Source organism: Maylandia zebra, linkage group LG1 (genome assembly GCF_041146795.1).
Source record: "Maylandia zebra isolate NMK-2024a linkage group LG1, Mzebra_GT3a, whole genome shotgun sequence".
In the NCBI taxonomy this organism is placed as follows: domain Eukaryota; kingdom Metazoa; phylum Chordata; class Actinopteri; order Cichliformes; family Cichlidae; genus Maylandia; species Maylandia zebra.
In genome coordinates this window covers 1,305,283-1,332,677 of record NC_135167.1, presented here as the reverse complement: position 1 = coordinate 1,332,677, position 27,395 = coordinate 1,305,283, and the positions used below count along the sequence as shown (strand labels likewise).

The window sequence follows — 27,395 nt, the reverse complement described above, 5'->3', positions numbered from 1 at the left end:
CACCAGGCCCCGCCAAGTAGTCACTGGGAGTGAGCTGGTACATACCTGAGCGCCCAGCCCCGGACACCAAGAACCACCAACGCAACCCCTGAGGGCATCAGTTACCAGCAGGGAGTGTGGTGAGGGGAGATAGGCCTTGGAGGGCCTGTGCCTGGTTTTAATGATGTCACAGTGTAGATTCCAGGTGCAACACCTGAGATCCTGAACCCTGAAGTGCAGGACCAGAAATGCTCCCGTAGTATTATGCTGTCATTTTAATGTTGGCTCAGCTACACCTTTAAAAGACTTCCTGTTAATGTTTGTGTCCTGATAACTTGTGTGACATGACCAGAAGTTCTAATATCGAGCTCCATGTACGAACAGTATTTCCTGCTCTCAGCACTTTTTTGTTAACTCTTTGTTGTCTAAGGAGCTTGGAAAGAAAAGCGTCTGGACACCTTAAGTTGCTTGAAGACGTTTCACCTCTCATCCAAGAAGCTTCTTCAGTTCTAAGGTCAAATGGTGGAGAGACCCAGATTTAAACCTAGTGGGAGATACCCCCCACAAAGGGACAAAAGGACCCCCTGATGATCCTGTAGTCGCCTGAGCCAAGGTGTGAAACTGGGTGTGGGTCACAATCAGCCAGGGTTCCGGGTGAGTTCATTGTGAAACCTGGCTCCACCTTATCATGCGAATTCCTGAGGTCAGATGGCCCAGGATGTGAGTGGGCGTTAAGGCATCTGGGAAGGGATCTCAAAACTGGATTATAGATGGCAGACAGTTGGTGTCGTAAACCCCGCCTCTGTTCAAAGATGGTCGCTCACAGTGCACATAAAAGGTTTCCTTCACTCCTCTTTCAAACCATCTGTCCTCTCTGTCCAAAATGTGAACATTGGCATCCTCAAAAGAGTGACCTTTGACCTTAAGATGCAGATGGACTGCTGTGGAGGTGGCTCTTCTATGTTGTGCCATGCGCTTGTGAAGTGGCTGTTTGGTCTCTCCAATGTAGAGGTCTGGTCATTCCTCGCTGCACTGTACAGCAAACACCACATTGTTAAGTCTGTGTGTTGGAGTTTTGTCTTTCGGGTGTTTGTGTCTGAGCGTGTTGCTGGGTCTGAAATGCACCGGGATGTCATTGATCCTGATTGGGACCCACACCCAGTTTCACACCTTGGCTCAGGCGATTAGAGGATCATCAGGGGGTCCTTTTGTCCCTCTGTGGGGGGTATCTCCCACTAGGTTTATATCTGGGACTCTCCACCATTTGACCTTAGAACTGAAGAAGCTTCTCGGATGAGAGGTGAAACGTCTTCAAGCAACTTAAAGAAGTCCAGACGCTTTTCTTTCCAAGCTCCTTTGACTACGATGACCTGGATGACTGAGAACCTTCACAGACTTAACTCTTTGTTCTGGATGTTGTCACAGAGAGGTGAAGGTGTTTTTTTGTGAGGAGCAGCCAATCATGAGTACTTTTTCTTAACCCCCTTGTTGTGTGCACCCCCACTGTTAAAGTGAATTGTTAAATGTTGTCATTTTTATGCTTACCATCTCTACATTGTTTCAACTCTGTGATCAAAGGAATTCCTTTGTCCCCCTCCCCAGCCTCTCGAGGTTCTGGGGAGGCTGTAGTGTTTTATCACAAGCACATCTATAAGACACAGGAGGAGGCAAAGTCTCTGTTCATGCTTCTCATCAGGGCCAGCTCGTCCAGCTTATTCCGGAGTGAGCGTACGTTGGAAAGGAAGATCCCAGGAAGAGCAGTTAGCAGTCCGCGTCTTCTCAGACGCACGAGTGCGCCGGCTCACTTTCCTGATCAAAGTCTGTAGTAAATCTGCTGCAAATGCGACAAATATTGGAAGTAAATCCACAGTGTTTTCTGGCATTTTCAACTCCTCACTGCAGGCATGTCATGTGCCTGCCTGCTTCAAGTCCTCTACCATAATCCCTGTCCCCAAGAAACCTAGGATCACTGGACTAAATGACTACAGACCCGTGGCTCTGACATCTGTGGTCATGAAGTCATTTGAGCGCCTGGTTCTCTCCTATCTCAAGACCCTCACGGCCCCCCTCCTGGACCCCCTGCAGCCAACAGGTCTGTAGATGACGCCATCAACATGGCCCTACACTTCATCCTGCAGCTTCTGGACTCCCCAGGAACCTACGCCAGGATCCTGTTTGTGGACTTCAGCTCTGCCTTCAACACCATCCTTCCAGACCATCTCCGAGACAAGCTTTCCCAGATGAATGTGCCTGATCCCATCTGCCGGTGGATCACTGACTTCCTGACGGACAGGAAGCAGCACGTGAGGCTGGGAAAGAATGTCTCGGACTCCCGGACCATCAGCACCGGCTCCCCTCAGGGCTGTGTTCTTTCTCCTCTGCTCTTCTCCCTGTACACCAACTGCTGCACCTCCACCCACCAGTCTGTCAAGCTAATCAAGTTTGCAGATGACACCACCGTTATTGGACTCATCTCGGACGGGGACGAGTCTGCCTACAGGAGGGAGGTTGAACGTCTGGTGTCCTGGTGCAGCCACAACAACCTGGTGCTGAATGCCCAGAAGACAGTGGAGATTATTGTGGACTTCAGGAAGCACACAGCCCCACTCCCCCCCATCATCCTGACTGACACCCCCATCACCTCTGGGGACTCATTCCGCTTCCTGGGTACCACCATCACCCAGGACCTGAAGTGGGAGCCCACCATCACCTCCGTCATTAAGAAAGCCCAGCAGAGGATGTACTTCCTGAGGCAGCTGAAGAAATTCAACCTGCCAACACGGACGATGATGCAATTCTACACCGCAATCATCGAGTCCATCCTCACCTCCTCCATCACCGTGTGGTACGCTGGAGCCACTATCAGGGACAAACAGAGACTGCAGCGTGTTGTGCGCTCTGCTGAGAAGGTGATTGGCTGCAGACTCCCATCTCTGCAGGACCTGTACACCTCCAGGACACTGGGGCGTGCAGCTCGGATCTCAGCTGACCCTTCTCACCCTGGACACAGTCTGTTTGACCTGCTCCCCTCAGGCAGGAGGCTCCGGTCCATTCGCACCAGAACCTCTCGCCATAAGAACAGTTTCTTCCCCTCTGCTGTTGAACACATGAACAACAACCGTATGACTGTTCCCACCACTAACACATGACCCTACGCTGTGTCACTGCATCATTCCATGTTTGCACTGATCACCACCTGCACTCATGTATATATCATGTATATATCTATCTTCTTAGCACTTTTAATTCTTATTTTTATGTCTATTTAAGCGTTATCTGACAGTATGTTTGCACTAAGTACCGCAGCAATTTCCTAATGTTGTAAACCTGCTCAACATTTGGCAATAAAACCCTTTCTGATTCTGATTCTGATTCTGATCCTTGTGAAGGTTTGTTTCATGTTTGGTAAGCTTCCTGCCCTTTTTATGGCTTCACTGTGTTGTGTATGGTGAACCAATACAGGAATTGAACCATACATTGGGTGTGGGGGAGATTACCCTCTTTATGACCAGGATGTTGTTAGAAACAGCTGTGATCAGGAAGTCACGCACACAGAGACACACACAGACATTCTTGCACACGTGCACACACACATTCTCACATGCATGTCCTTCACGGGAATAAGTCCCAGGGTCAGTGGGGTCTAAGTTTAGACCCAACACCCACCCTACTTTAGTGTTCTGGTCACAATTGACCAGTTAGTCTTAACAGCTCTTAAATTAACATAAGAAACGTCAGTTCAGTGGGCCATTCAGGGGGTTGGAGGCCAAATGGGGTGGAGGTTGGATTCCAATTCATTTTCTATGGTGTTTTCTATGGCCGGGAACATTAGAGATGTAACAAAGTTGATTAAAACGTTCAAAATTCAACTAAAGAGGTGCTTATCACTTTCATATAGTGCATACTGTGGAGGATGTCATAAGACCCATAGGCAATCGGATGTAAAACACAATATTTATGGGTTTTGTCATTTGTAAATTGGTCAGATTTGACCCAAACATGACAGGAAGGTAGGGGGAGGAGCTAAAAGCGCTTCTTTCAGATGCAATGAGCTGAGTGGTTGCACTGAGGCCCAGGATCAGATACAGACTGTGAATCGGAGCTTAAATGAGCAGAATGGATTACCTTTAAATGTTCCATTTAATGTAAAAACCTGAAGAACAAGTTCAGATACTTGTATTCTCAGTCAGTGCGCAGTGTAATGGTACAGAGAAATTGCAGACCTCAGAATGGACATCCTGTCTTCTCTCTGGTTTCACACTGAAGTGTTTGCAGGATTTCTGCTGGACTGGTCTGATTACACTCTCAGTGTTTCACTGAAACACAAGCTTTTCTGCTTCATCTTGTTCACACACTTCAGCCCAAACATTCAGCTCAGATCTCGTGTATCACCTCGAAGTTCTTAAGATTTCACGGGAAACCTAAAGCTCTTTATCACCTTTGCTTTTAACTGCACCCTTTGGTTACACCTGGTCTGACCTTTCAGCTTCATTCAAACAACTTTAACATCTGAGTTTGTTGAATGTGGGTAAGCTGGTCATGTGCTGCGTGTGGATTTTACACTCGTTTTTTTTCCATAAACGTGCTGTTGATGTTCTTCAGCTGCACCTTCTGACGTTTCTTTGTCTTCCAAACCCAAAAAGGCGAGCAGGGAGCTAAAGATGAACATGCCGGAGGAAACTGATGTCTGACCTTTAGGAGCTGTTGGTCTGAGAAAACCGGCTGCCAACTTCAAGTATAATTCTCCATATTTTACATTTGCACAGTATGTGGAGTACTTTATTCAGGAGAATGAAATCATTTGTAAGGACACAAAAATGTTCAGCAGTTTTTTTCTTTTATTTGAATCAGAGTGAAGAAAATACATTGACTTTCTACTCCGGCACAGATTATCTCTAATTTATGTTTCTAACTGAGAAATACGTCTGGTTAAAATTCACTGACTGTGTTTGTCCATCACGAAGGCCAACACACACACAGAGTCATAAATGTTAAGACGCCTGTTCTCACATTAACATTCCGATTAACAAATTGATAATTGTGGTCTTGAGATCAGGATTTCTCATCACTTTATCAATGAGGTCTTCAGCAGTTTTCCACACCAGGCCACGTAAATGTCGCCTGATTGCGTTGAAGAGCTCTCTCCTCTGGTCATCAGTCATCTCCCCCAGGATCTCAGGCACAGACTTGAACTTTTTACTGGTCAGCCAGCTGGAGAGGCCACCAATGACTCCACCTAGACACAGAAGAGAGGGTGAATGGAAAGTCAGAACCAGGTTTGGTATCCAGTCTTGTTTCCACAAAAAGGTTAAGTGTTTGAATTATCCCAAATAAAAACATCAGAAAACACAGCTGAGGATTTTTATCTGTTTAATAATAGATTTATATTTACTGTGAACAAGTTTCGTAAAAGCCAAAGAAAAATGATCCGATTTATGGTTTTGTCCCCGTATGTGTTTCTCCTCCATGTTATCTGTTCAGATAGGGTTAGGGTCTCATTGTTCAGAAACAATGACTTTATTTTGTTTTTATTTTCTTATTATTACCCACTGTAGGAACAGTTCCCTCTTATCTGGATCATTCATTCACTCACCAACAGCAAACCCCACAGGTCCAAAGAGAGCCGCGCATACTAATGTGCATCCTCCCGTCACAACTGTTCCTTTGAGGAGGCGCATCCAGGTGTTTCTCAGCTCTCTCTCTACATCAGGTGATAATTCATGAATCAGTTTTTCGATATGTTCATCTTTCGCTTCCATCTTCTTGGTGAATCTCCTGTAAGAGAAAAATATGATAACTGATCACCGAGAAGTTCCTATGAACTAAAACAGAATACACATCCATATTAATAATGCAGCATGAATAAGAATAAACGTCTTACCGTGCTGTCCTGAGTGTGCGAGCTGATAATCTGCTGTGCACAGAAACACTGACCTGAGCATCCCGCTTCCACTTTATATCAAGATGTCTGTGGGGCGGGTGGAGGTGTAAGTGGCTTCCAGTTCTTCTTAAGTTTCATTATTACCTGGATTGTCTCTGCAAACATCCAGTACATAATGCTGAAAATGTGCTGGTTTGTCCTGTTTTACTCGTACAAACCAAACCGGACCCTTAACACCGGAACAACTGTCACATGTTAGGAATTTTCACTTTCAATGTGAAACGATATTTCACGCCAGCCGACACCTTCGGTTGGATACTTCTTTAGCTTTATACGCACGTCTTTCAGGACTGGTTTTAATGATGTCACAGTGAGACTCCAGGTGCAGCAGTGCAGAGGAACACCTGAGATCCTGAACCCTGAAGCTCACCTACACATAAGTATGAACTTTGGACTTTTACAGTGCAAAGCCAGAGACGCTCTCGTACTATTACTTTGTCATTTTAATGTTGTGTCATAACAGCAAAGCTGTGTCAGGTAAATCACTCCTCCAGTTTAAATGAGCCGCACTGACAGAAGCAGGGATTGGTGCTTTGTGGCCTGTGAGGCCGGGTCAGGACAGGTGTGCCCACCTGTTGGTGCCATACTCTACACCCTTCTGCTGCTGATCAGTGTGCTGTGACCCTTAAGCTGTGATAACCTTTGCATTAAGATATGTGGTCCAGTATTAAAGATGAACAGTCCATAAATATCTTTGTTGGGTCCACGTGACACTAATTCTCTGCAACAGCTACAAGAGCATCTTCTGTGCAAACTGACGTGGGTCCAGTTTACCTTTCACCTCACTAAGAACACGATCTCTTCTTTAAAGCTATTCATTGCAATGGATTTGTTTTTGGTACAGGACCTTATGAGGACGCCCAGGCTACGAGACCAGTGTGGACCATAAGAGATTTGGGACTGGTGTCTAAAGACAAAGCTAAGCTCTTTCCTACGCTCCCACGATCCTACCAGTTAATCCATCAGGCTACCTGCTTCTGTAATACTGACCTTTCTAAAGGTTCCTCCCTGCTCAGACACAAGCTGCTCCATAATGTAGCTCTGTTACCTACTGAAGTCAATATTCCAGCTGCACAGCTTCATAGGAAGCGAGTCAGCTGAAAACATCTGGAGCATCAGCAACAGGACGCAGCAGAGCCAGGACTGCTGCCCTCCTCAGCTCACAGACCATCACAGGCTGATGTTGAAGAAGAGGAAGCATGGAGCTGTCCCACTTTACAGATGTGTCGCTGCCATCAGAGTTTCTCATTTTAAACATTTGATGTGTTTTCTGTTCTACTCAGAATAAAATCTGAGTTTATGAGATTTGGTAGATACCAAAAACAGCTCAAGCTGATTTCTGATTTGGTGAAAATTGGGTCAAAGTCAACCAAATATGAAGATCAGTAAAAACTTTATATTGCCCACAATTTTTTATAGATTCATCAAATTTCACAACAATATACTAGGTCTTCCTCGACATCATCAACATCATCGTTTATTTGTATAGCACTTTAAGAACACACCAGGCAGACCAAAGTGCTGAACAACACAGAACAAAACAACAACCAAATTAAAAATACCATAAAATCATTACATACAATAAAATAAATAAGAAGGTGTCAGTTTCCTGGGAATAAAAATAGGTTTTCCATCTGGACTTAAAGACCTGCACTGATGACGCTTGTCTAATTTGGAGGGGAAGGTTATTCCAGAGCATCGGAGCCGCAATTGAAAAGGCACGGTCTCCTCTGCATTTCAGCTGCGACTTAGGGACCGACAGCAGCTGCTGCTCAGCTGAACGGAGCGAGCGAGGAGGAACATGTGGCTTCAGCAAATCAGATAAATAGACAGGAGCCAGACCATTTAAAGATTTAAAAACCAATAAAAGGACTTTAACACGAACCCTAAATTCAATGGGAAGCCAATGCAAGGAAGCCAGAACCGGAGTGATGTGATCGAATTTCCTACTACCGGTTAAACTGCAGGCGTGACAAGGTGCCCGACCCGACCCCTATTAAAAGGGAATTACAATAGTCCAGACGTGAGGTGATAAAAGCATGAATAAGAGTTTCCAAATTGGGTTTGGAAAGGAAAGGCTTAACCTTCGACAGGCGTCTGAGGTGATAAAAAGCTGATTTCACCACCCCATTTACATGGCCTTCAAAAGTAAGCGCAGAATCAAGTTTAACACCAAGATTAGTGACTGAACTTTTCAGATGAGAGGTCAAATCACCAAAATCAACCTCTGGGGTATCAGTAGAACGATGCGGGCCATATAAGATTACTTCCGTTTTGCGACCATTAAAATTCAAAAAATTATTTGCCATCCATAATTTAATATCGCTAAGACAGTCAAGCAGTGATTGACATGGGGAGGTATCCAAATGACTAAAAGGTAAGTAAAGCTGACAGTCATCGGCATACAAATGAAATGACACTCCGTGTTTACGAAAAATCGCACCAAGAGGGAGTAAATACAGCGAGAAAAATAATGGCCCAAGGATAGATCCCTGGGGCACACCCCAAAGCAGAGGGGCCACAGAGGAAGCGGCCAGCCCCAGCTTGACACAAAAACTCCTTTTGGAAAGATATGATTTTATCCATGACAATGCCAGATCAGAAATTGCCACACAGTGATGTAAGCGGGAGAGCAGCAGGTCGTGGTCCACTGTGTCAAATGCAGCTGTCATATCCAATAACACAAGCACAGCATATTTACCACGATCAACAGACACGAGTACCAAGGTTGGCTAAGCCCAAGGTCAATGTTGACCTTTCAATTCAATTTTATTTATACAGATCACAACAACAGTCGCCTCAAGCTGCTTTACACTGTCAGGTCGACCCTACAATAACACACACAGAGAAACCCAACAATCATATGCCCCCCTATGAGCAGCACTTTGGCGACAGTGGGAAGGAAAAACTCCCTTTTAACAGGAAGAAACCTCCAGCAGAAGCAGGCTCAGGGAGGGGCGGGGCCATCTGCTGTGATTAGTTGGAGAGAGAGAATGAAGACAGGACAAAGACATGCTGTGGAAGAGAGACAGATTAAATAAGTAGTATGAGAAATACATTGTGTGACAGGCGACGCAGAGAGCTGTACAACACAGTTTTTATTTGTCCAATGCAACGTCCTGCAGTGTCACAATGATGTCATAACACGCTGCAATAAAAACATGATAAAAAAAAAACAGGTGTAGTACCAGCCCTCGGTCTTCGGGGGGAGTAATCATTTTACAGTGTACCAGCTGAGCTGTCAGTCATCAAAGCTGCTGAACAAATATTGAATGAAAAGCTTGAAATCTGAGAGCAGGAGCACTCTAAAAAGACCCTGATGCAGAGTGTGCGAATGAGCAGATTTTCTAATCCAGATTAAATTACACGCTGGTCCCATTCAGGGATTAAAAAAGCCAAAGTAACAAAGACATCAGTGCTGCACAAACATTGCTGAGAACTTCGTCTGTGTGAGCTGCGAGACGTCCGTGATTCAGTTCAAAGGTCAGGTCCACGTGGAACCATCCCTCAGTCCTTGTAGCGCACCTCCGCTCTCAGCTCCTTGGTGACGTAGCTAATTAAGGCAGCGGCGACCTGCTGCTGGAGGGTGGAGTTCCCCATCACGAGCGAGACGAGCTGGGCCGCGTCCGTCCAGTCCAGGTTCCCCAAGACGGCCGTGATGGACTCGTAGAGCTGCCTCTGCTGCGGGGGAGGCAGCTCCATCAGGATCTGAGGCAGAGGTCTGAACTGCCCGCTGGTCAGCCAGCTGCCCAGGAGACCGCCGACGGCGCCGCCTGACAGAGATGCAGAAGAAGAACACCAGCGCGTCAGAGGCGCACACACAGGCGTAAACAGGCTTAAGTAACAGCTGTGGCCGAGGTCAGCGACAGCGACGTCCAACTTTAAACGTCTAAAGCTTTAAACACAGGCTGTTCACATCAATACATTTATTGATTGATTATATTATATCTATTATGGAAAAGATCAGAGCGTGTTAAGGCGTGTGCTTTCAGGCCATGCATGTGAGCACCTGTGAGGACATAAAGCCTCCTGGTGGACAAACTTGTGACTCCCCTGTTGAATTATGGGCTTCGCCAGAGTTTCAGAAAACTTGACCTCTGACCTTGACCTCTTATCAAATGAGATGTTAGTACACGCACCGTGCTGTGAATTTTAAACTCTGCGTCGCCTCGTTCTCAAGTTATCAGATTTACAAACTTTGGTGACCAAAGTGCGTCTGTGTTTCCATCAATGCAAACGACTAAATTCAGCGTGTGGTTAAAAATAATCGTCACACATGTGAAACGGCTCTGCCTTCACTGAGGTCGTTTACCTGTTCGTTCACACAGGTGTGCTTTAACTCTCCTGTCGGCCACACAAAGCGATTTACATAACGCCAGAGGCCTTTCAAGATGGCTGCTGTGTGGGGAGGACTTTGCTGGTCCAGGTTACTGAGGCTGCCCGCGTGACGATCACTGCAGCAACTAAAGCCTCCAAACGTCTTCTTACCTGCAGTTACTGCAGAGGACTCGAACCTGCTCGTGTTTACTGCCTTCTACCACAAAAAGCACAAATCCTCAGAGCGTGTTATTACTCTGACAGCTGTGGCAAACACGCGGCCTCGTCCACAGTCAGGTTTAAACCGACAAACTCAAACCCAGCGTCCTCCTCTGTTTCCTTTTATGTCTTTTTATCTCCTTCTGCTGAATCAGCAGATTTAATTCCTCCTTCTTCTTCTTCTACTTACCGACAGCGATCCCCGGAGGTCCGCCGAGCAGCCCGCCCACAAACGCAGATCCTCCCGCCACCATCGCCCCTTTGGTGGAGTTCTTCACGGCGACCTTGATCTCCTCGTGAGCCGACACTTCACAGCACAAACGCATGACGTCGTCCATCCGGGTGGGCATCTCTGCGACTCCACGTGGTGTCTTTCCTGAAAACAAGGTTCAAAAATGAAGAGGAGTGTAAGTAGTTATTCCTTACACAGCGACGCACACCTGGGACAGGTGAGCTGCCAGCGTCACAGTTTCACAGGTAAATCTGCTGTTAGCGTGTTGCAGCTGTCACATCTTTAATCGCATTTCTGTGGTTGCTGCATCATTGATGCAACAGTGTGTGAGCTCCGTGAGAGAGGCAGCGGTGACTAACGTCACACACAGCGTGTCACAGTAACACACGCGTGTGCGACACGAGGTCACGTGTGTACTGACTCCGTGTCTATCTGCGACCACACAAACCACCCAACCCGAGCCTACGCTGCTCAGCGGTTGCGATTTCTCTCGCGTCTCCTTCTCTTCCTTCTGCTCCGCCTCCACCTTTCCCAGCATCCACCTGTGCCAAATGTGCAGCTGTATGATGACGCATGAATAGAAATAACATACAGTAGAAATGCAGCACAGACACAAAAGTGGAAGCAGCACGTCTGACCCTAAAATAAAAACCAGTTTCAGTTTTCCATCAGCTGCTGACTGTGACATGTAACAAAGAAAAGTGAGATTCAAAGAGCAGAGTGTCATCCACCTTCAGCCTGTTTGCATAAAACTGTCACGCACACGCGAGGCACGGAAAGGACCACAGCTTGGTTTCACTTTTACTTTCCAACGCAGCCTGAAACCATCAGACGGCCTGTAATCATTATAATTACTCGAATAAACCACATCCACGGCCCTGCTGCGTTATCTTTCGTGTTTCTTAGGGGGCTGTCAGAGCTCCGGGTTCAGGACAGGCTCCGTGTAAACGCGTCGGACACAATCACAGCAGTTGGACTTAAATTAGACGGTTTCTGAGCGGAGTTTGGTGGGACGGGCTCGGCAGTGACAGGTGTAGCACACCGGCAAACAAGAAGTAACTACAGAGTCAGGACGTGAACATCAGCTGCTCTGTCTGACTCACAGAGTCGGATAATCTGAACCGGTTGGATTCAACTGCGAACTCGGGACTTTTTTTTTTTACCGACCACTCAGACTCGTTCCCCTCTCTGTGTGAGGCTGCAGAGGTCAAAGGTCACACAGCTGATCGGAACACATTCTGCTTACCTTCAGTCCGTCACTGTCCGCAAACTGTAGACAACTTCCGGCTCTGCAGATCAATGAAGGAGGAAACACACGAGCCTGTTTGATTCTTCTTCGCTGAACACAAACCGGAGAAACGGAGAGAAGACGGTCCGGTGCGCCGGTCCGCTCAGGAACTCACGTTAAAACACTCACGCTCTAATCTCACTCTACTTTTGTTTAACGAACGCATGCGCACAAAGTTTGATACGCTCAAAGAGCACATGCGCACTAAACAAGCCGGAGACCGGAGAAACTTCAAACAAAGTTTCTACACGGAGAGTTCTGATTGGTCGCTGCAGCTCGCTACGTCACCCAAGCCTCCACATTGGTCGCTTGAATTAAAAAGAAAAAAGAACTAAATTCTTTCTTCGTGTTTTGAAAGTCAGCTCGGTTCATTTCCAGCATCCTGCAGCGCGCTGTGGTCGTTTCTGTATATAAGGATTTAGATTGTTTTGATATTGTGGTATATTGTTCATTGTGTTGCTCGTATGTTGTGTTTTAAATTGTTGTGCACTTCGCTCTGTCCTTCACATTTTACTTTATTAAATATTATGATATTTAATTATCTGCTTGATTTTCTTATTGTATTCATTCTGTTTAGCTTTGACCTCCTTCGGCTGTTTGTTTGGTCGGATGTTACCGAACTTCAGACCAGAGGACGTTTCTGTGTTTTATGTTTGACTCATTTCTTCTTCTTCTGCTGAATCGAAGAAAAATGAAGTAAATCGGACCTCGCTGTCCTCACCTGCAGTACCTGCGGCTGCCACCAGGAGGCGCCGCCCCCTTTGTTTTAATATGTGAAGCGTTTGTTTCATTGAAGCTGCGTCCCACACACGCCCCGAGTGGGGTGAATGTGGGACTCGGGACCTTGTAGCTGTCACAAACATTCATATCTGATCCTGCGTCTGAATCCTGTTTGTCTTGTTTCCTGTCTGAGAGCAGAGGGACTATTTAACCTCCTCGCATCCTAATATCACCGTTTCATAAAGAGAAACAGAGCACAGCGAGCTGGAGCAGCCTCCGCGTCCATCACTGACATGTTTACATTTATGCTATTTGCATCTTTATTTCACGCTTTCTTCCTATTTTTACTTCCTGTTGCGTCACACTGCCACAAAGACGTTACCCTCATCCGTGTTTGTGATTGCTGAGCTCCAGATCGCTGAGCGCGCGGGTTAACCCAGCGAGCAGATAACCTGCTTCCGGTGACCTCTGACCCTGACCGGTACGCTGAGGAGTGACCTCAGGCCTGCCGGGTCTGCCCGGCTGAACTCGGCTCAGTGCGAGGATCGGGGCAGGGGGCGGGGCTTTGTTTGTTTACGTGTGATGCAGTGAGATACGCTCCGCCTGATTGGGTGGATTTTGGTGACGTTTGAGGCAGCGGGGGAGGAGCCTGTGTGAGATAAACAACCTGTGGATGAAAACAAGCACAGAGAGAACCGGAAGCTTCAAAGCAGCGAAAACATCGACTTATCGGAGCAGGTGGGTCTGAATCTTTAGTTACACCCACGCGTGACCTTTGACCTGCACGCGGTTAGTGTTAGAGTCTCTGTTCCGCCGTACCTGAGCACGGGCAGGGTGCTTGTTCCAGCTGGAGGTACACGGAGTCCTGCCGAGGTCTGTTTCTCACGCACGCACAGAGGCGCGTGTCTGTTAGTGAGTGCGTGCACTTCTGTTGTGTTTCACGCGCAGATGTTTCTGTAAACACGATGAAGCTGAGGGTCACGTGATGAAGCGGAGCTGCAGTCAACATGTGAGCAGGACAAACACACAGGAACAACGGTTCTCAGTTTAATAGAAAATAAAGTTTTATTATTTTAAGATCTTATAAACTGCAGTTGAGCAGTAATGTGGAAACAGGAGGTGAAAGGTCACGACCCGGCTTCCTGTCTTTGTGGAACATCACCTGGGGTCAAGCTGCTCAGGTTTCTGAGGCCTCGGCGTCATGAGGGAAGCTTTTTACCTGTGATGATCTCACCTGTGTGCTGCTCTTTATCCACAGGTGCTGTCAGAAACGTCGGGATGATCGGAAAGATTCTTGCTCAGCTTATCGGGAATGCCAGCGAGGACCAGGAGTCAGCAGGAGAAGAACACGAGACGCTGCGGGAGTTCGAGGACGAGGGCTGGGTCATCGTTACCCTGCCAGGTGAGAAAGTCAACCTGCTTCAGGTGTACACGCTGCAGCGCCGATGCTTCTAAACATCTCTGGTCCTCATGCAGAGGACGGGCTTCTGTCGGCTCCAGACGGGGACCTCCTCGAGAACCTGCTGATCGAACACCCGAGCATGTCCGTCTACCAGATGAGACGCGGGGTGGGTGGAGCCGAGGAGGAGGAGCCGGGCTCTGATGAAGAGGAAACCTCAAGGTTATGATGCTGACGATGCTTTCATTCAGATAATCTGAAACCAGTTTTACAAACACAGAAGAAGACAGCAGAGCAGGTGGGCGGGGTTTATAATGTGGCTTCCTGTGTGTCTCTCCAGGCCTGTGGCGGTAAGGCGGCATGTATCCTGGCGTCTCGCCGCCTGGGGGCTTCCTCTGCCGTACAACATCCAGCTGCCGGCGGCGCAGCGTGCCAGGAGCCGTGCTGAAGGCAGGAAGCTGAGCCGCGGCGCCCTTCACAGGCAGAACCTCACCAAGACACGCTTCTGCCCTGCAGAGCGGCGCTACGGACACTTCAAGCAGCCCTGCCAGCGTCTCTACAACTACTGACTCCAATATCGGCGCCGCTCAGGCTTCACCTCGCCGTTACATCACGTGACATTCACCACTTCCTGTGCAGTAATCAAACAGCTGAAAGAACCACACGTTTTTCATTCTTCTGTAAACTTTATTGTCAGCAGGGCGAGCGCCGCGCGGCAGAACAGTCACTGCTCAGATTAATGTTGATGATGTCAGAGCTTCGTGCTCTGTCGCCGTGTTCAAATCTGTCATTTTGGCGGCTTCGCTCTTCTTCTTCTGCGTGTTAAAGTGTGTGATGAGTTGACCTCTTGACCTTTGCAGCGTTCCTGCTGCTTTTCTACTTTTTATTTGACACAAATGTGAGATTTTAATTTTTATTTGTGTGTATTTATAAAATGTTTTAAAAAAGCAAAATAAAGTTTTTGAGATTTTCTAAAGCTGCGGTCTGCGTGTCTTTATGGTGGGGGCTCGTTCACTGCCGGAGCTTCCGGATTTTCCCCATGAACCTCTTCACCTGCTGCGGGTCCACCTCGTTGGCCCAGTGCCCGCCCAGCTTAAAGTGGGAGCCCACTATCATCGCGTTTGCATCCAGGTAGCTCTCGACATTGTCATAGGTCACTCCTGAGCCAATCAGCACGGGGATTCCCACAGACTGGGAAACGTCTGGAAAAACAGAAAAAATCACTTTAATGAATTTCTATTTAAGAACACGTCAGCAGTCGAAAGCTTCGTTTCCCACCGTCCAGCAGCACACGAACGCATCTCAACCCTCCAGACTTACAAACCCTGAAGTCCACCTGAGGCTGTGAGCAACGAGGTTTAGAATTTGAATTAAATCATTTAGATTTCATTTAAACCTCTGAATATTACAAAGGAATCTAGTAGATCGCTACTAAACGCACTGCAGGCTGGACTCAGCACAGAGAGGCGTCGGGGTGAGGGCTGCTGTGGTGCTACTTCCTGCCTCTCAGTCGATATGTGACCCACCCTGATTAGTCTCACCTGTTCCCACTCTGATGATCCTTCTGTTCCCTGACACAGTCCGAGTGTTTTCCTGGCTCCGTGTTGGGACCTGGTCTTTGGGCCGTGTCTCTGATACGTTTGCCTCGTTTACTGTCAGCTGTTTGGACCTTGGGTTGAAGCATTGCTAACTAAAACGCAGCCGCTGCTAGCATGCGTGGTTTGTTTATCTCGCCTGGAGCAGCCTCTGCTATATAAACATCATCACCGAGTGCTAACTCCTTGGAGCTCAAAGGTATCTGACTGCATGCTGCGCAGGACCTTTGGGTCGGTGCAGGACAGTGTGTGTGCAAACAGGCTCACTGCATGCATATTCTCTGGCTTCATAATGACTTTGCTCACCTGAGGCGTGCCCTCTCTGACCTGCCAGAGTCTCCTGCCTGTGCGCAGAGGGGTGTGGCAGATATAAGACTGACACATTAGAGTGTGACAGAATAGAAAATACGCTTCAGACGCCTTCACCACCTGCAGAGCTGCACTCAGTGAACCTCCGCTCACACGCGTGACCTGGTGAATGTGTCTGAACATGACCAGCACCTGTGTGTGTGTGTGTGTGTGTGTGTGTGTGTGTGCGCGCGCGCGCGCAGCAGTGGCATGTACAGCCCTCAGACTGTTTACAGGCTTGAGTGTCCGGCTGCTATAAATATCCTGGCTGCTGCTGCGAGGATGCGGTGCAGAGTTCAGACTCAGTAACCTGAGCTGATACAAACCTTACTGACTGATTACTGCAGGATTTATGGTCCTGTGCATGAAGCTGCATGAAGCTGCAGAGCAGCACCTCAACGCTGATTGCTTAAATGTTTTAAACAGGAAATGGACCTACAGATGAGGAAGCACAAAAACACGGCACTCATCAGTAACACCTGAGGGCAGGTATAGCTCTGGGTTTATCTCAGTGAATGTCGGTGGAGCCATGACTTTCATTTCTAAGCTTTCGATAGGAAATGGACTGGTTCTTTTCTACTCTGATCACTTAAAGACACAGAGGGAAAAACGAGTGGATTTACCTCCCACAAACAGCTCAGGTGGGCTTGACCCCCTGCTGTGAGTGTGACATTTAAAATTCAGACTCTTTGGGCGCCGGTTTAGCTCAGTGGTTCGAGTGCGACCCGCGGCCCTCTCTCCCTCGGGGTGAGGGGGACCTCTTCTGGACAAACGGGGTAAAAGCAGGAGGACCTGAGGTGAGGGGGCTTAAAAAAATGTCTGATATGTTGTGAAATACTGTTCTGAGAATAAAGTGAAGTGTGCATCCGCCCACGCAGCACAGCTGATGAAGACACACCTGAACCCTGCAGAGCCAATCAGCTGTTTCTGTGCTGCATGCAGGTGAATCCTTTCTGCAGCTCTAACAGGAGTCACCTGACCTGAGATTTTAACTTCAGATTTTAATTTCAAAACAAAAATCCTTGTAATGTCTCCTTTTTATATTCTGCAGCGTTAATCTCAGCAGTGACGAGAAGCTGCTAGGATTCTGATTGTAGATGATAAAGTGATAAAATGCAGTGAGTGACGAGAGTCAGGCTAACATCTGGACAGAGTGTGCGTGTGCGCGGCAGGGGCGGGACCTCGGAGCTCCTCGGGGTCGGCCTGCAGTCCTGTGGCTGCTCCTGTGATGATGACGCCGTCTGAGAGGAAGAACTCAGCAGCACGCGCCGTCTCTGCGACGCTCACGTCTGACGTCAGGGCGTGAGAGCTGGAAACACACACACACACACACACACACACACACACACACACACACACAGAGGCATGTGTGGATGTTACACACTGGAGATGATAAGTGGTTTGCACTGTAATAGAAATCAAACCTTGTGTGAGGTGTGTGAAAGTTTCATGATTTGCTGCTCAGTGGGGTGGATGCTCCTCCCACAGCAGCAGGTGAGCTGCCCTTCAGTGTGTCTGCAGTAGACACCAGAAGGACACCACAGGGGACCATCAACATGAAAGCCGCAGGTCCAGGCAACATCCAGGACGGCCTAAGAGCTCGCCAAAGTGCTGACACACATTTTAACACCTCTCTCGCCCAGGCTGGCCCCATTCACGTCCCAGTGCTGAAAGCTCAGCTGTGACAGGCATGAATGACTGTTGGCCGGCCGCTCATCCTGATTATCTGCAGCTGTACTCAGACACAGGAAGTGTTTTCACGTCTTCTTGCATCACTGAGTACTTCATTCTTTACTATAACTGCACAGCAGGTGACCTCACCTGTGCTTCTTCTTGATGTCGGTGAAGATCTGCACGTGCTCAGCTCCGATCTGTTTGCGGTACCGCAGTAACTCCCCGGCGCCGGCGTTCAGGAGGCCTTCGTCTGCCACGTGAGCAAAGACGAAGGCCTCAGCCCTGATGAAGTCCAGGCCTGGAAGCACACAGCGCCGTCACCGTGCTGATCACACGTCCTGCATCTTTCCAAACACATCAACATGAACTGAATGAACAACTGAACCTGAAGCCAGAGCCACAGCCAGAGCCTGCTGATTGGCTGCAGTCAGGATCTGCGCTCCTATAGGCAGGGACGGACAGGCGGCCCTAACGCTGCAGCAGATGGCGGTCATGCAGGCGCTCACCTCGGGGCCCGCGCTCAGAGAGTACGGCACATCGTGCATGTTTTCAACGATCAGTCCATCCTGAAAGACGGGATTGGAGGTTCGGTTAGCGCCTCGCCTGTGCAGACTGCAGAGCTGTGAGGAACGCAAACAACGTGCACAAACGTACAACCCCTGCGTCTCTGTAGATCGCTGCCTCCCGGCACGCCGCCTCGCTGATTTCAGACATTTTCAAAGAGCCCAGTGGGCTACCTGAGGAAGAGGAGGAGCCTGTTATAAAGGGTCTCAAAGAGTACCCTCAACACTTAAGGATGTGGGCACCGATGTGCACATCATGCATGTACAAGAATACGAGCGCAAACTGTGATGTTTTTCTCTGCAGCTCCTCCTACTCAAAGTCACGAGTACACCTGGTGACACATCAGGACACAACCATGATCACCTGGACGAACAACAAAACACCGCATATTTACAGCGTGTCATTATTTATTCAACACTAAACCAAAACGCAGCGTGTGAGAAACTATCAGCTGCTGCTAATCGATGCAGGTTATTGACTAACTGATCATCAGCGGTGTGAGCGCCTCTGTAAAAGCAGAGCTTTGGTCTGTTTGCAGGGCGACCGTGTTCAGGTCTGTTAACACAATCCCAAAATATTCCTACGAGTGGACGTCCCAGCAAGTTTACCCCAAGGTCAGAGCGTGCAGAAAGTGTGTGTTAGTGTGTGAAAGGTCAAAGGTCATGACAGCAGAAAAAGTGAGAGCAGGCCTTGTTTGGACAGGAGAACGGGGCCGAGGTTCAGGGTTCAGGGTGGGTCATCGTCTGCATCGATGTACTTATTGTGTATTTTGTTGCCGTGTATCTTCGTATGAAGTTAAGGTCGATCGTACTGCTGCGAGTCTCAGCCTGCAAAAGGGATGTTTGATCTCGACTCACATTGTCCTGGTTAAATAAAGTTTAACTGCCCCGTCACAGGGCGACCACACCGGTGTGCGAGGCTGAAATGTTACACGTCTGACTTAATCAAGTTCATGTCTGAGCGCAGCGTACGCAGGAAAATGTCACATATCAGCTAAATCTGAGCCAATCAGAATGTGCGATGTTGTCTTAACCTGATGACGCACAGGCCCACGCGAAGCTGGACGCCAGCTCACCCTGAAACCACATTTTGCAAACCTCTGTGCTCTTACTGACCTCCCCCTGCCACGACCAAACACTTCACCTGAACCTGGAGGACGCCGACAGGTGGACTCTGTTACCTGGCAACGCTTTCACGTGAATCATTCCGATAACGACGGATTTTAGACGCCCAAACAGCTCCAAAAACTTCATCCTTCCCTTTCTGTGCAGACGCCACAGAATGAAACCTGTTTGTGTCGTTCTCAGGAGGGGGTCATGTGACTGACCAAAGGTCGACTTTGTTCTGTTCACCAAACAAAAAGAGTATTTCAGCTTCACCGAAGACACGAACACAATCATCTCTGGAACAAGTTTCCTGGCTGTAAATCAGGGCCAGCAGGACGTGTCTCATCTATTTAACTTTTACGCTCTCTGAGGAAGCTGAAGTTTAACCATTAATGTTTGTCTGCACTCACCTGGCTCTGGGTTTCCTCTCAGACTCACCTTCCTCCACTTTCACCCACTTATTAAAACTTCTATTCTTCATATAGCAGCAAACCTCGAAGCTCCGTGCCGACCGCAGGAAACTCAAAGCAGTCGTTCTGCGCCTGGCAGCTCCATCACCCTCCCTCCTCTGCACATGCTCAAACCATCTCATCCTCTCTGACTCTCAGCTGCTCCTCTGATGGACTCCTCCTTCTCACTCCCAGTGAACGTCTGAACATCTTCAGCTCATCCTCTGCCATCTCCAAACAGCAGAGCTCACTGCTGTCTTTGAACCTTCCCTTTGTCTCGTGCTGCTACCCTTCCGTCACGAATCACCCCTGACATTCATCTCCACCCGCTCCGCCCTGCCTTCTTCACCTCTCTAGTGCACCGTTCATTGCTTTGGGTCCACACCAAGCCTCCTTGTCCTCCTTCCTTTGTCCAGAGGACACTCCCTGCAGTTTCCCTCAGCTTTACTTTCCCAGCATCCTTCCTTCACTCACTTGCTCTTCTTGATGTCCAAAGTCACCCTGCAGTCAACCATCCGATACTGTCCAGCTACATCCTCCCTGACACCACCTCAGTCTCATATCTCGCTCAGATCACACCTTCTGTACCTTCCTCCACCCCTCTGACCTCCACCCTGTGGGGCGTACACACTGACACCCTTCGACCTCACGCTTCATACTGGTGATCTTGCCTGTTACTCCTCACCTCCACAGCACTGCTCAGGCTCCTCCTTCAGGATTACTCCTGCTCCATTTCTCCTCCCGTGATCAGAGCTGTCTGTAAATCACGAGGAAGCCTCGGTGCTTCCCACAGCTCAGAGGGATCATCGTGGAAGTCTCCACTGTCCTGACCTGTGCTGCTGTGTTTGTAAATGCAGATGCTGAGCTCTGTTACAGGTCATGTCTCAGCAGCAGGAGGAAGGATGGTACCGATGTGACGTTATTGCATTTCCTGTATAAGCTGGTTATTAAAACCACGGCCTAATGAATTATCATATTCAGCCTGCAGCAACAACCGTGTGAGGACGCTGTCATGTGATCACGTGACCAGCAGCCACAGATTTGCTGACGTCAAAGGTTGGTTCGCCTCCTGCCACTTTATCAGATTTAATGGTGAAGTTGGGAGCCCGGGGAGGAGTCCGGAGGCGGCTGAGCGGGTCACTCCGTTACGGTCGGAGGCGGGGCGAGTACGGCAGCCCGCAGTGGACATGTGGGAGGCGATACGCTTCATTTTCCCGCTGAATCACAACCCGGTCCCGTGACAGACACTGAAGGTAACGCGCACGGAACCCGCTCGCTCACTTGCTGCGTCATTCTGCCCGCTTTGCGTCGTTTTCCGCGTCTTTCTGCGCCGCTTCTGCCTTTGTTTACATCTGACACACAGCCACGCGGTGCCCGAGCGCTTCCGGTCTGCGAAGATCCGCCCCTCGCAGCTGTCAGCGCGGCACTCACGCCCCCATTTTTACCGGCAAAACTAAAAACTCACCGTTTCCTTCACGCTCGCGACCATCCGCGTAGAGTTCAGCCAGCATACCTGCCGCGTGCCCTGCACAGGTGAGCGGCTGAGGTGACGCAGCTCAATGCGGCTGTAAAGCGGCGCAGAGGGTGGAGATTTAGCGCCAACTGGAATCTACGCCTCCTGACGTGGAGCTCATCTGCGCTCTGCGAGGCGCCAGCTCGGAGCAGTTAGCCCGGCCTAAGCTCAGAATCCCGGGCACCGCGAGCAGGAGAGCACCGGAGGACAGAGAGCACACACCTGGAGAACACACTTGGAGAACCCGAGGGGAACCCACTGCGGGGTTAAACCTTCTTTTGGAGCTCTCGGCGGAGCAGGGTGAACTTCAAGGGAGGAACTTGAGGTGAGTTTCTGCAGCTGGCTAAAAGTTTGCGTGAGTAGAATTGGGGCTTGATTGCCTGCAGCGTAATGTGACCCAGGCTCCCACGTTAAACCCCCACGGTCTCCGGTCCAGACGTGGACAGCCCCCGGGGGTTCGGCTCTTTGTTGGCCGCTCCGTGTCCGCATCAGGCGGCCATGATGTGCAGCCGGACTCGGTAAAATATCGCTGTTTTCGGTTAACCGAGCCCCGTGGCCGCCTCAGACCAACCTTGCTCGGTGTGGCGTGGATGTCGGGGCAGTTTCCCGGGTCTCCGAGGTCCGGTGGGGGGGCTTTGGGGGCACTTGGAAGCGGCCTGCTGCCCCGCTCTCCGCGCCAGGCTGAGCCGGGCTTTGTCGGGAGGAAGGCGGCTCGGAGTGGGGGTTGGGGCCGCTGTACGTCGCACTTTTACGGCTGTTTAAGTCTAAATTTCAAGTCGTTTGTCGTCCACAGGTTTGCTCCCACGGACGCTTCCACGGCCCCGACTATAATGAGAGGAACACGGTGAGTTTGGCCCACGCAGGAAGAGCCACCAGGAGCTTTAGCCTCACGGGCTAACTAGCCTGTTGTTTCTGGACCGTGTGAGCGTTTACCCGTGCTAACCCGGGTTTGTTCGGCTGATTGTGGATATGGCAGCGCTCGCTAACAGCTGCTGTTTGCTTTGCTTGTTTCAGGGAAGACACAGAAGCGAAGAGTGCTCCTGCCGAGGCCCCCAAACACACCACAGTCCGACCGAGGAAGAGGAAGGCAGATGTTGCTATTGTGAGTGTCCTGAAAGGCTGGCAGAGGCTCCAGCAGGGCCCCCCCACACACACACTCTGCTGGGGTGGGTCATTGATGTGTTTTGTCACAAAGAGGGTCACGCAGGGTTCCAACAATGTTGGACATCATATTAGAGCCACAGTGAGGAGAGCTGACAGAAGCAATGGGCCTTCATCTGAGGGGAGATGGTGAACAGCACGGAGGCGCAGAGCGCGTCTTTAAGCTCAGGTTTTTTGTAACTGCAGCCCGAAGGTCAGCGGTCACCTGATCCAGCCCTAACTTATTAGCTTTGCCAGGAAGACGATTTGAAGGCTGATCACCTGACACCAAGCGCGGTCCACAGGAGGGGCGCCTCCAAATAACAAAAGCATGAGAACGATAACTCCAGGGTTCCTTCTTTTCTGTTTGTTCCTCAGGTTTTACCGGATCTGGATGAGGAGGTAGCAGAGATGACGAAGAAGAAGCAGCGCGAGTGTGAGGTGGGTCTAATTACCTGCAGCGACTCCACGCCCACAGTCTTGGAGGCGTGTGTTCCTCCTCCACCCTTCTTCGACTCTAACCGAGCTCTTCCTGTCTCCCAGCCGGGCTGGAGTCCTGCAGCTGATCGCGTGAGTCCGCAGAGGTGGATCTCCACGCCTGATCAGGAGGAGTGCCCGCTCGTCCCCCTGGTCAACGCCAGCTTTCCTCATTACAGCTTCCACACCACATGTGTGACACCCGTGCACCACGCGCCACTGCCCGCGCTCTGGTGAGTGGTGCTGATGGCTGCTCAGCCCTCAGTGGTCGGGGGTGTTTTCCTTTAATCTGTCACCTGTACCTGTCCCGTGTCAGCGATCTGTTTGACTCTGTGTCTGTCAGCTGGGCCAGTAAGGACGCCGTGTGGAACAACATGCTGGAGAAGGACAAGTCCTACACCAGAGACGTCCACATGATGGACAAACATCCACACCTGCAGCCCAAGATGAGGGCCATCCTCCTGGACTGGCTCATGGAGGTCAGTACTGAGTCTGTGAACCTGCAGCACCACCTGATCTCAGGTGTGTCTATACGTGAGATTTTAGCTTTACGCTAACCTTTAGCTTCAGGCTGCAGGTTTTACTGTGGACGATCCACGGCAGACGCAGCTCGGCGTCCCGGAAACCATGAAATCATTCATCTAAGAATAAACAGTAAAGATGCAGTCACCTTAATGTACTCAAGGTGTGTGTGTGTGTGTGTGTGTGTGTGTGTGTCAGGTGAGCGAGGTCTATAGGCTGCACAGGGAGACGTACCACCTCGCTCAGGACTACTTTGATCGCTTCATGGCCACCCAGAGGAACGTCCTCAAATCCACGCTGCAGCTCATCGGCATCACCTGCCTGTTCATTGCCGCCAAAGTCGAGGTGGGGAGGGCGGAGCTCTTCGGTACTGTGCGGGTGCTTTGTTGCGGCGTGTCTGCTGCGTTTCTTATCTTTAAATGTTTCTCTCCCAGGAGATGTATCCTCCCAAAGTCCACCAGTTTGCCTACGTGACAGACGAGGCCTGCACAGAAGACGAGATCCTCAGCATGGAGATCATCGTCATGAAGGTAAAACGCACGACCTGCCTCGGCCTTAACCGACCTCTGAGCACACCTGTGTCCTCACCTGTGAGACACGGCCTCTGTGGCGTCATCAGGTTTCCTTTGGTTTCTCAGCTGAAGACTCGGTGACAATTTCACTGTTTGGTCCATTTAATTCAGCTTGATTTATGCAGCGTCAAAGGTGCTTTAACGGTCCTCTATGAGCCAGCACCTGGTGACAGTGGGAAGGAAAAACAGGAAGAAACCTCCAGGAGAACCGGGCTCAGGAAGGGGCGGAGCCATCTGAGCAGTTTAATGATGCTCATTGTGTTTAAAAAAAAATCAATTTTAGTTTGAATCAAGTGATCTCGATTCCTTAAATCCTGGATCTATTTTGAATATAAATGTATTTCGTCAGAAACAACACAATCTCAGGTTAAAGCTCACAAAACTATTCAACAACCAGCAAACGGCCAAAGCTGTGAACGCATCATTTCGTGATGTCATTCTGTCATCGCAGCCCTTAAACCTGCGTCAGATGGGAGATTTGGGTGTCTAACGTGGACTCGTCTTCTCTCTAGGAGCTGAAGTGGAGCCTGAGCCCACAGACTCCCGTGTCCTGGCTCAATGTTTACATGCAGGTGGCTTACCTGAAGGACGCGGACGAGCTCCTCCTCCCCAGATACCCGCAGGCCACCTTCACGCACATCGCAGAGGTACGCCGTCTGTTACCATAAATGAATTGTGCCGATGTGCTCGGAGACGAGCGTCTCTCGCTGAGGTGGGACCGTCTGTCTCCCGCCGAGTGTCTCTGATGGTGCGTCTGCTTTCAGTTGTTGGACCTGTGCATGCTGGACGTGCGCTGCCTCGAGTTTTCTAACGGCGTTCTCGCTGCTTCGGCGCTCTTTCACTTCTCGTCCCTGGAGCTGGTGGAGACCGTGTCAGGTAAAATTCATTTTCCACACTTCCTGTTTGTCCCTGCTGGTGTGACTCCACCCCGACTCACCTCCTCCTCCTTCTGTCCGTGCAGCTCTGAAGAGGGTGGAGGTGGAGGAGTGCGTGAGGTGGATGGTGCCGTTTGCGATGGCGCTGCGAGAGGTCGGCAGCTCGCCGATGAAAACGTTCCCGGGAATCTCTGCGGATGACATGCACAACATCCAGACACACGCCCCCTACGTGACCTGGCTGGTAGGTCCAACAGCTGTGTGTGCGTGCGTTTGTTTATTTCCCCTCACAGTCACCGGTTTGTAACTTTATTGATAAGTTTGTCGCTCCGGGGCACAATCGGCTGTTTTTGACTATTTCACCTTTAAAACAGCTTCTCGCCTTGTTTGGTTTCGTTCTTTCAGGACAACCTCGTGTCTCAGTTTACCGTGTTAACACAACTGATCTGAAATCAGACAAACATAAAATCAGAGTTTTATTTTTTACTGTAACAAACACAAACATGTTTAAAGAATAATTTTCATAACTTGAAATGCAAATATAAATTGTAAGTTTTCAAAACTATGCACAAGTTTTGCAAATAAAAAAGTTTTTTGCAGCCATTTACCGAAAAATGCAGCCAAGCATATTTTTTATAACCATTTCAAAGTATTTACAGAACAACCAGCTGTTCTGCATCAAATAAGAGTCACACAAATTTTATTTGTATTTGTGCCGCTCCAAAAAATAGTTTCTGTCCACTATAAGACAGAGGAGCACGTCCCAGCCTGACGCCTGCAGGCTGGGACGTAGATCCAGAGATTTTTTATCATCTCTGGATCTACGTGGCCTCTCGACACAAGATGAGATACCTTTATTAGTCCCACAAGGGGAAGTTTAAAAACTTGTCTATAGATCACTGCATCTCCATGTCGCCTTACATTGGTCGTGTGATTAGGACACGCCCACGTGTGCGTTGACCCCCAAAGCGTTAATATCAGAGCAGAAATTCAGACAGAATAATTTTGTAAAAATGATGAACGACGGCAGAAAAACGTGAAACGCGCTGCCACCTCTGGTTAAACGAGCTCGAAGCAGAAGAACTCCGTCGCGGCGGCGATAACCGATCGGCGCTTTAATGGTTGAAAAAAATGACATTAAATGCTCACACAAAAACTTTAAAGACAGGATCCAGAAAACTGCTCAGGATTGTTTCCGTTTCCTCCTGAGAGCCGAGGAAAACTTGCGTCGTTTTTTCCAGCATGGGTTGCAGCGAGGTTAAGGCCTGAGCGGTCATCGCAGGTGGCAGATAGAGGGCGGAGTTATGTAGACTCCTGGGCGTGTACCGCAGGTGTCGATGGGGACAGGATGTAGTAAATGTGGAAAAAGGTCCAAACGTGTGCTTTTTCACATGCGTGTTCCTGCTGTGTTACAGGAAAAGGCGTACTCCTACCAGGAGGTGGAGCTGCAGTGTCACGGCGGCTGCCCCGTCCCCTCGGGCGTCTTGACTCCGCCCCTGAGCAGCAAGAAGACCGAAGAGCCGGATCGAGGCGAGGCCACCGTGGTTAAGATCAGAGCCAGCATGGAGTCTCCGCCCCCCCAGTAGCAGAGCGCTGCTGACGCCGGCGGGACAGGAAAGCTCGGCGTGTTGGATTTGAGTTTCAGCTGAGATTAAATTTTTAATTCCAGGGAGGGAAACAGCAGCGAGGAGACGCGTCACTGCCATGGGGACGTGCTTAAGCTCCGGTCTGAGCGCGAGCAGAAGAGACTTTGTTTTCATGCTTTTTATTAGCGGTGCTGCTGAACGCTCGGATCAAGTCCAACCACGCCTTTATTTTCTATGCAGAGGCCAAACTGAGGAGACCTTTAGTGCGAGCGAGCGCGCTTAAATCTATTAGTGGCCTCATTTGCCCCCAAACTATTTCTAGGGTCGTGTTTGGCTCTACGTGCTGCTATAAAGTGGGCTGAGCATGATGGGAACTGCGTGTGTGTGTGTGTGTGTGTGTGTGTGTGTGTGTGTGTGTGTGTGTGTGTTTTCCTTTTTAATGGGCACAGTGTGGCCATGTTCTGCTTGGGGACCAGTAGCTTGGCTACCTTGATGGACAGGTGAACCAGCCGGGCTTCAGAAGCTAAATGTTGACTGTCTTGAACTTTGACCTTTTTATCCCAAAAATGTCTCTACATGATTTGTTTTGTTTGTTTTTTAATGAAATGCTGCTACATGTTTTCCAATAAAGGTTTTTAAGCTCTTTGACGTGATGAGTGTGAGATGGGCGAGCTCAGGCTGCGCTCCACCAGGTGGCACTGTGACACCGTCAGACGCTTTAAGCTGATAGGAAGGAAACGGGAACTCTAAGAGCATCTCTGGCACTCAAACATGAGTTCACTGCATTCAAACAGGAGGTGAGGTGTTAGGATAACACAACGGTAGTGATGCTGACAAAAAGAGCTTGAACTGAAGATGTTCTGATATTGACTGGCAGTG

General features: G+C 49.4%; 5 protein-coding genes and 1 long non-coding RNA gene across 12 annotated transcripts; 3 read left to right on the top strand and 3 right to left on the bottom strand.

Annotated features, from left to right (window-relative positions):
- Positions 1 to 4,806: 4,806 nt before the first annotated feature.
- Positions 4,807 to 5,950, bottom strand: LOC101483622 (protein C19orf12 homolog). Its single transcript, XM_004565685.2, has 3 exons — positions 5,861 to 5,950; positions 5,573 to 5,754; positions 4,807 to 5,215 (listed from the first exon to the last, which is right to left on the bottom strand). Exons 2-3 carry the CDS (start codon positions 5,736 to 5,738, stop codon positions 4,986 to 4,988), a joined length of 396 nt encoding a protein of 131 aa, XP_004565742.1. The 5' UTR covers positions 5,739 to 5,754; positions 5,861 to 5,950; the 3' UTR covers positions 4,807 to 4,985.
- A 2,703-nt stretch (positions 5,951 to 8,653) lies between these two features.
- On the bottom strand, positions 8,654 to 13,223 carry LOC101480916 (protein C19orf12 homolog). Of its 2 annotated transcripts, none has more exons than XM_004565675.2 (3): positions 13,079 to 13,223; positions 10,647 to 10,832; positions 8,654 to 9,693 (listed from the first exon to the last, which is right to left on the bottom strand). In XM_004565675.2, the coding sequence occupies exons 2-3, from the start codon at positions 10,804 to 10,806 to the stop codon at positions 9,428 to 9,430; spliced, it is 426 nt and encodes a 141-aa protein (XP_004565732.1). In that variant the 5' UTR covers positions 10,807 to 10,832; positions 13,079 to 13,223; the 3' UTR covers positions 8,654 to 9,427. The 2 variants fall into 2 exon arrangements, with proteins under 2 accessions (XP_004565732.1, XP_004565731.1); XM_004565674.3 differs by lacking the exon at positions 13,079 to 13,223 and adding an exon at positions 11,935 to 12,222 and having other exon boundaries at positions 9,001 to 9,693.
- A 62-nt stretch (positions 13,224 to 13,285) lies between these two features.
- si:ch211-260e23.9 (tumor protein p53-inducible nuclear protein 1) lies at positions 13,286 to 15,071 on the top strand. 3 transcript variants are annotated; one of them, XM_004565677.5, is made up of 4 exons: positions 13,286 to 13,434; positions 13,955 to 14,098; positions 14,173 to 14,317; positions 14,436 to 15,071. In XM_004565677.5, exons 2-4 carry the CDS (start codon positions 13,975 to 13,977, stop codon positions 14,662 to 14,664), a joined length of 498 nt encoding a protein of 165 aa, XP_004565734.1. In that variant the 5' UTR covers positions 13,286 to 13,434; positions 13,955 to 13,974; the 3' UTR covers positions 14,665 to 15,071. The 3 variants fall into 3 exon arrangements, with proteins under 3 accessions (XP_004565734.1, XP_076738884.1, XP_004565735.1); XM_076882769.1 differs by lacking the exon at positions 13,286 to 13,434 and adding an exon at positions 13,447 to 13,569; XM_004565678.5 differs by lacking the exon at positions 13,286 to 13,434 and adding an exon at positions 13,576 to 13,705.
- zgc:162297 (uncharacterized protein F13E9.13, mitochondrial) lies at positions 14,762 to 21,405 on the bottom strand. 3 transcript variants are annotated; one of them, XM_004565679.5, is made up of 7 exons: positions 20,517 to 20,756; positions 19,457 to 19,620; positions 18,367 to 18,449; positions 18,098 to 18,278; positions 17,860 to 18,010; positions 17,220 to 17,347; positions 14,762 to 15,297 (listed from the first exon to the last, which is right to left on the bottom strand). In XM_004565679.5, exons 2-7 carry the CDS (start codon positions 19,527 to 19,529, stop codon positions 15,107 to 15,109), a joined length of 807 nt encoding a protein of 268 aa, XP_004565736.1. In that variant the 5' UTR covers positions 19,530 to 19,620; positions 20,517 to 20,756; the 3' UTR covers positions 14,762 to 15,106. The 3 variants fall into 3 exon arrangements, with proteins under 3 accessions (XP_004565736.1, XP_023009833.1, XP_004565737.1); XM_023154065.3 differs by lacking the exon at positions 20,517 to 20,756 and adding an exon at positions 19,793 to 20,476; XM_004565680.5 differs by lacking the exons at positions 19,457 to 19,620; positions 20,517 to 20,756 and adding an exon at positions 21,297 to 21,405.
- Positions 16,227 to 17,202, top strand: LOC143417822 (uncharacterized). Its single transcript, XR_013098018.1, has 3 exons — positions 16,227 to 16,835; positions 16,917 to 16,980; positions 17,090 to 17,202. It is a non-coding gene; the product is annotated as an uncharacterized LOC143417822 (long non-coding RNA).
- A 133-nt stretch (positions 21,406 to 21,538) lies between the features above and the next one.
- ccne1 (cyclin E1) lies at positions 21,539 to 27,161 on the top strand. Of its 2 annotated transcripts, none has more exons than XM_004565684.6 (12): positions 21,539 to 21,669; positions 22,138 to 22,188; positions 22,359 to 22,446; positions 22,863 to 22,925; positions 23,028 to 23,194; positions 23,305 to 23,440; positions 23,682 to 23,828; positions 23,918 to 24,013; positions 24,568 to 24,702; positions 24,820 to 24,931; positions 25,017 to 25,174; positions 26,346 to 27,161. In XM_004565684.6, the coding sequence occupies exons 2-12, from the start codon at positions 22,175 to 22,177 to the stop codon at positions 26,514 to 26,516; spliced, it is 1,287 nt and encodes a 428-aa protein (XP_004565741.1). In that variant the 5' UTR covers positions 21,539 to 21,669; positions 22,138 to 22,174; the 3' UTR covers positions 26,517 to 27,161. The 2 variants fall into 2 exon arrangements, with proteins under 2 accessions (XP_004565741.1, XP_004565740.1); XM_004565683.5 differs by lacking the exon at positions 21,539 to 21,669 and adding an exon at positions 21,740 to 21,862.
- Positions 27,162 to 27,395: the final 234 nt, after the last annotated feature.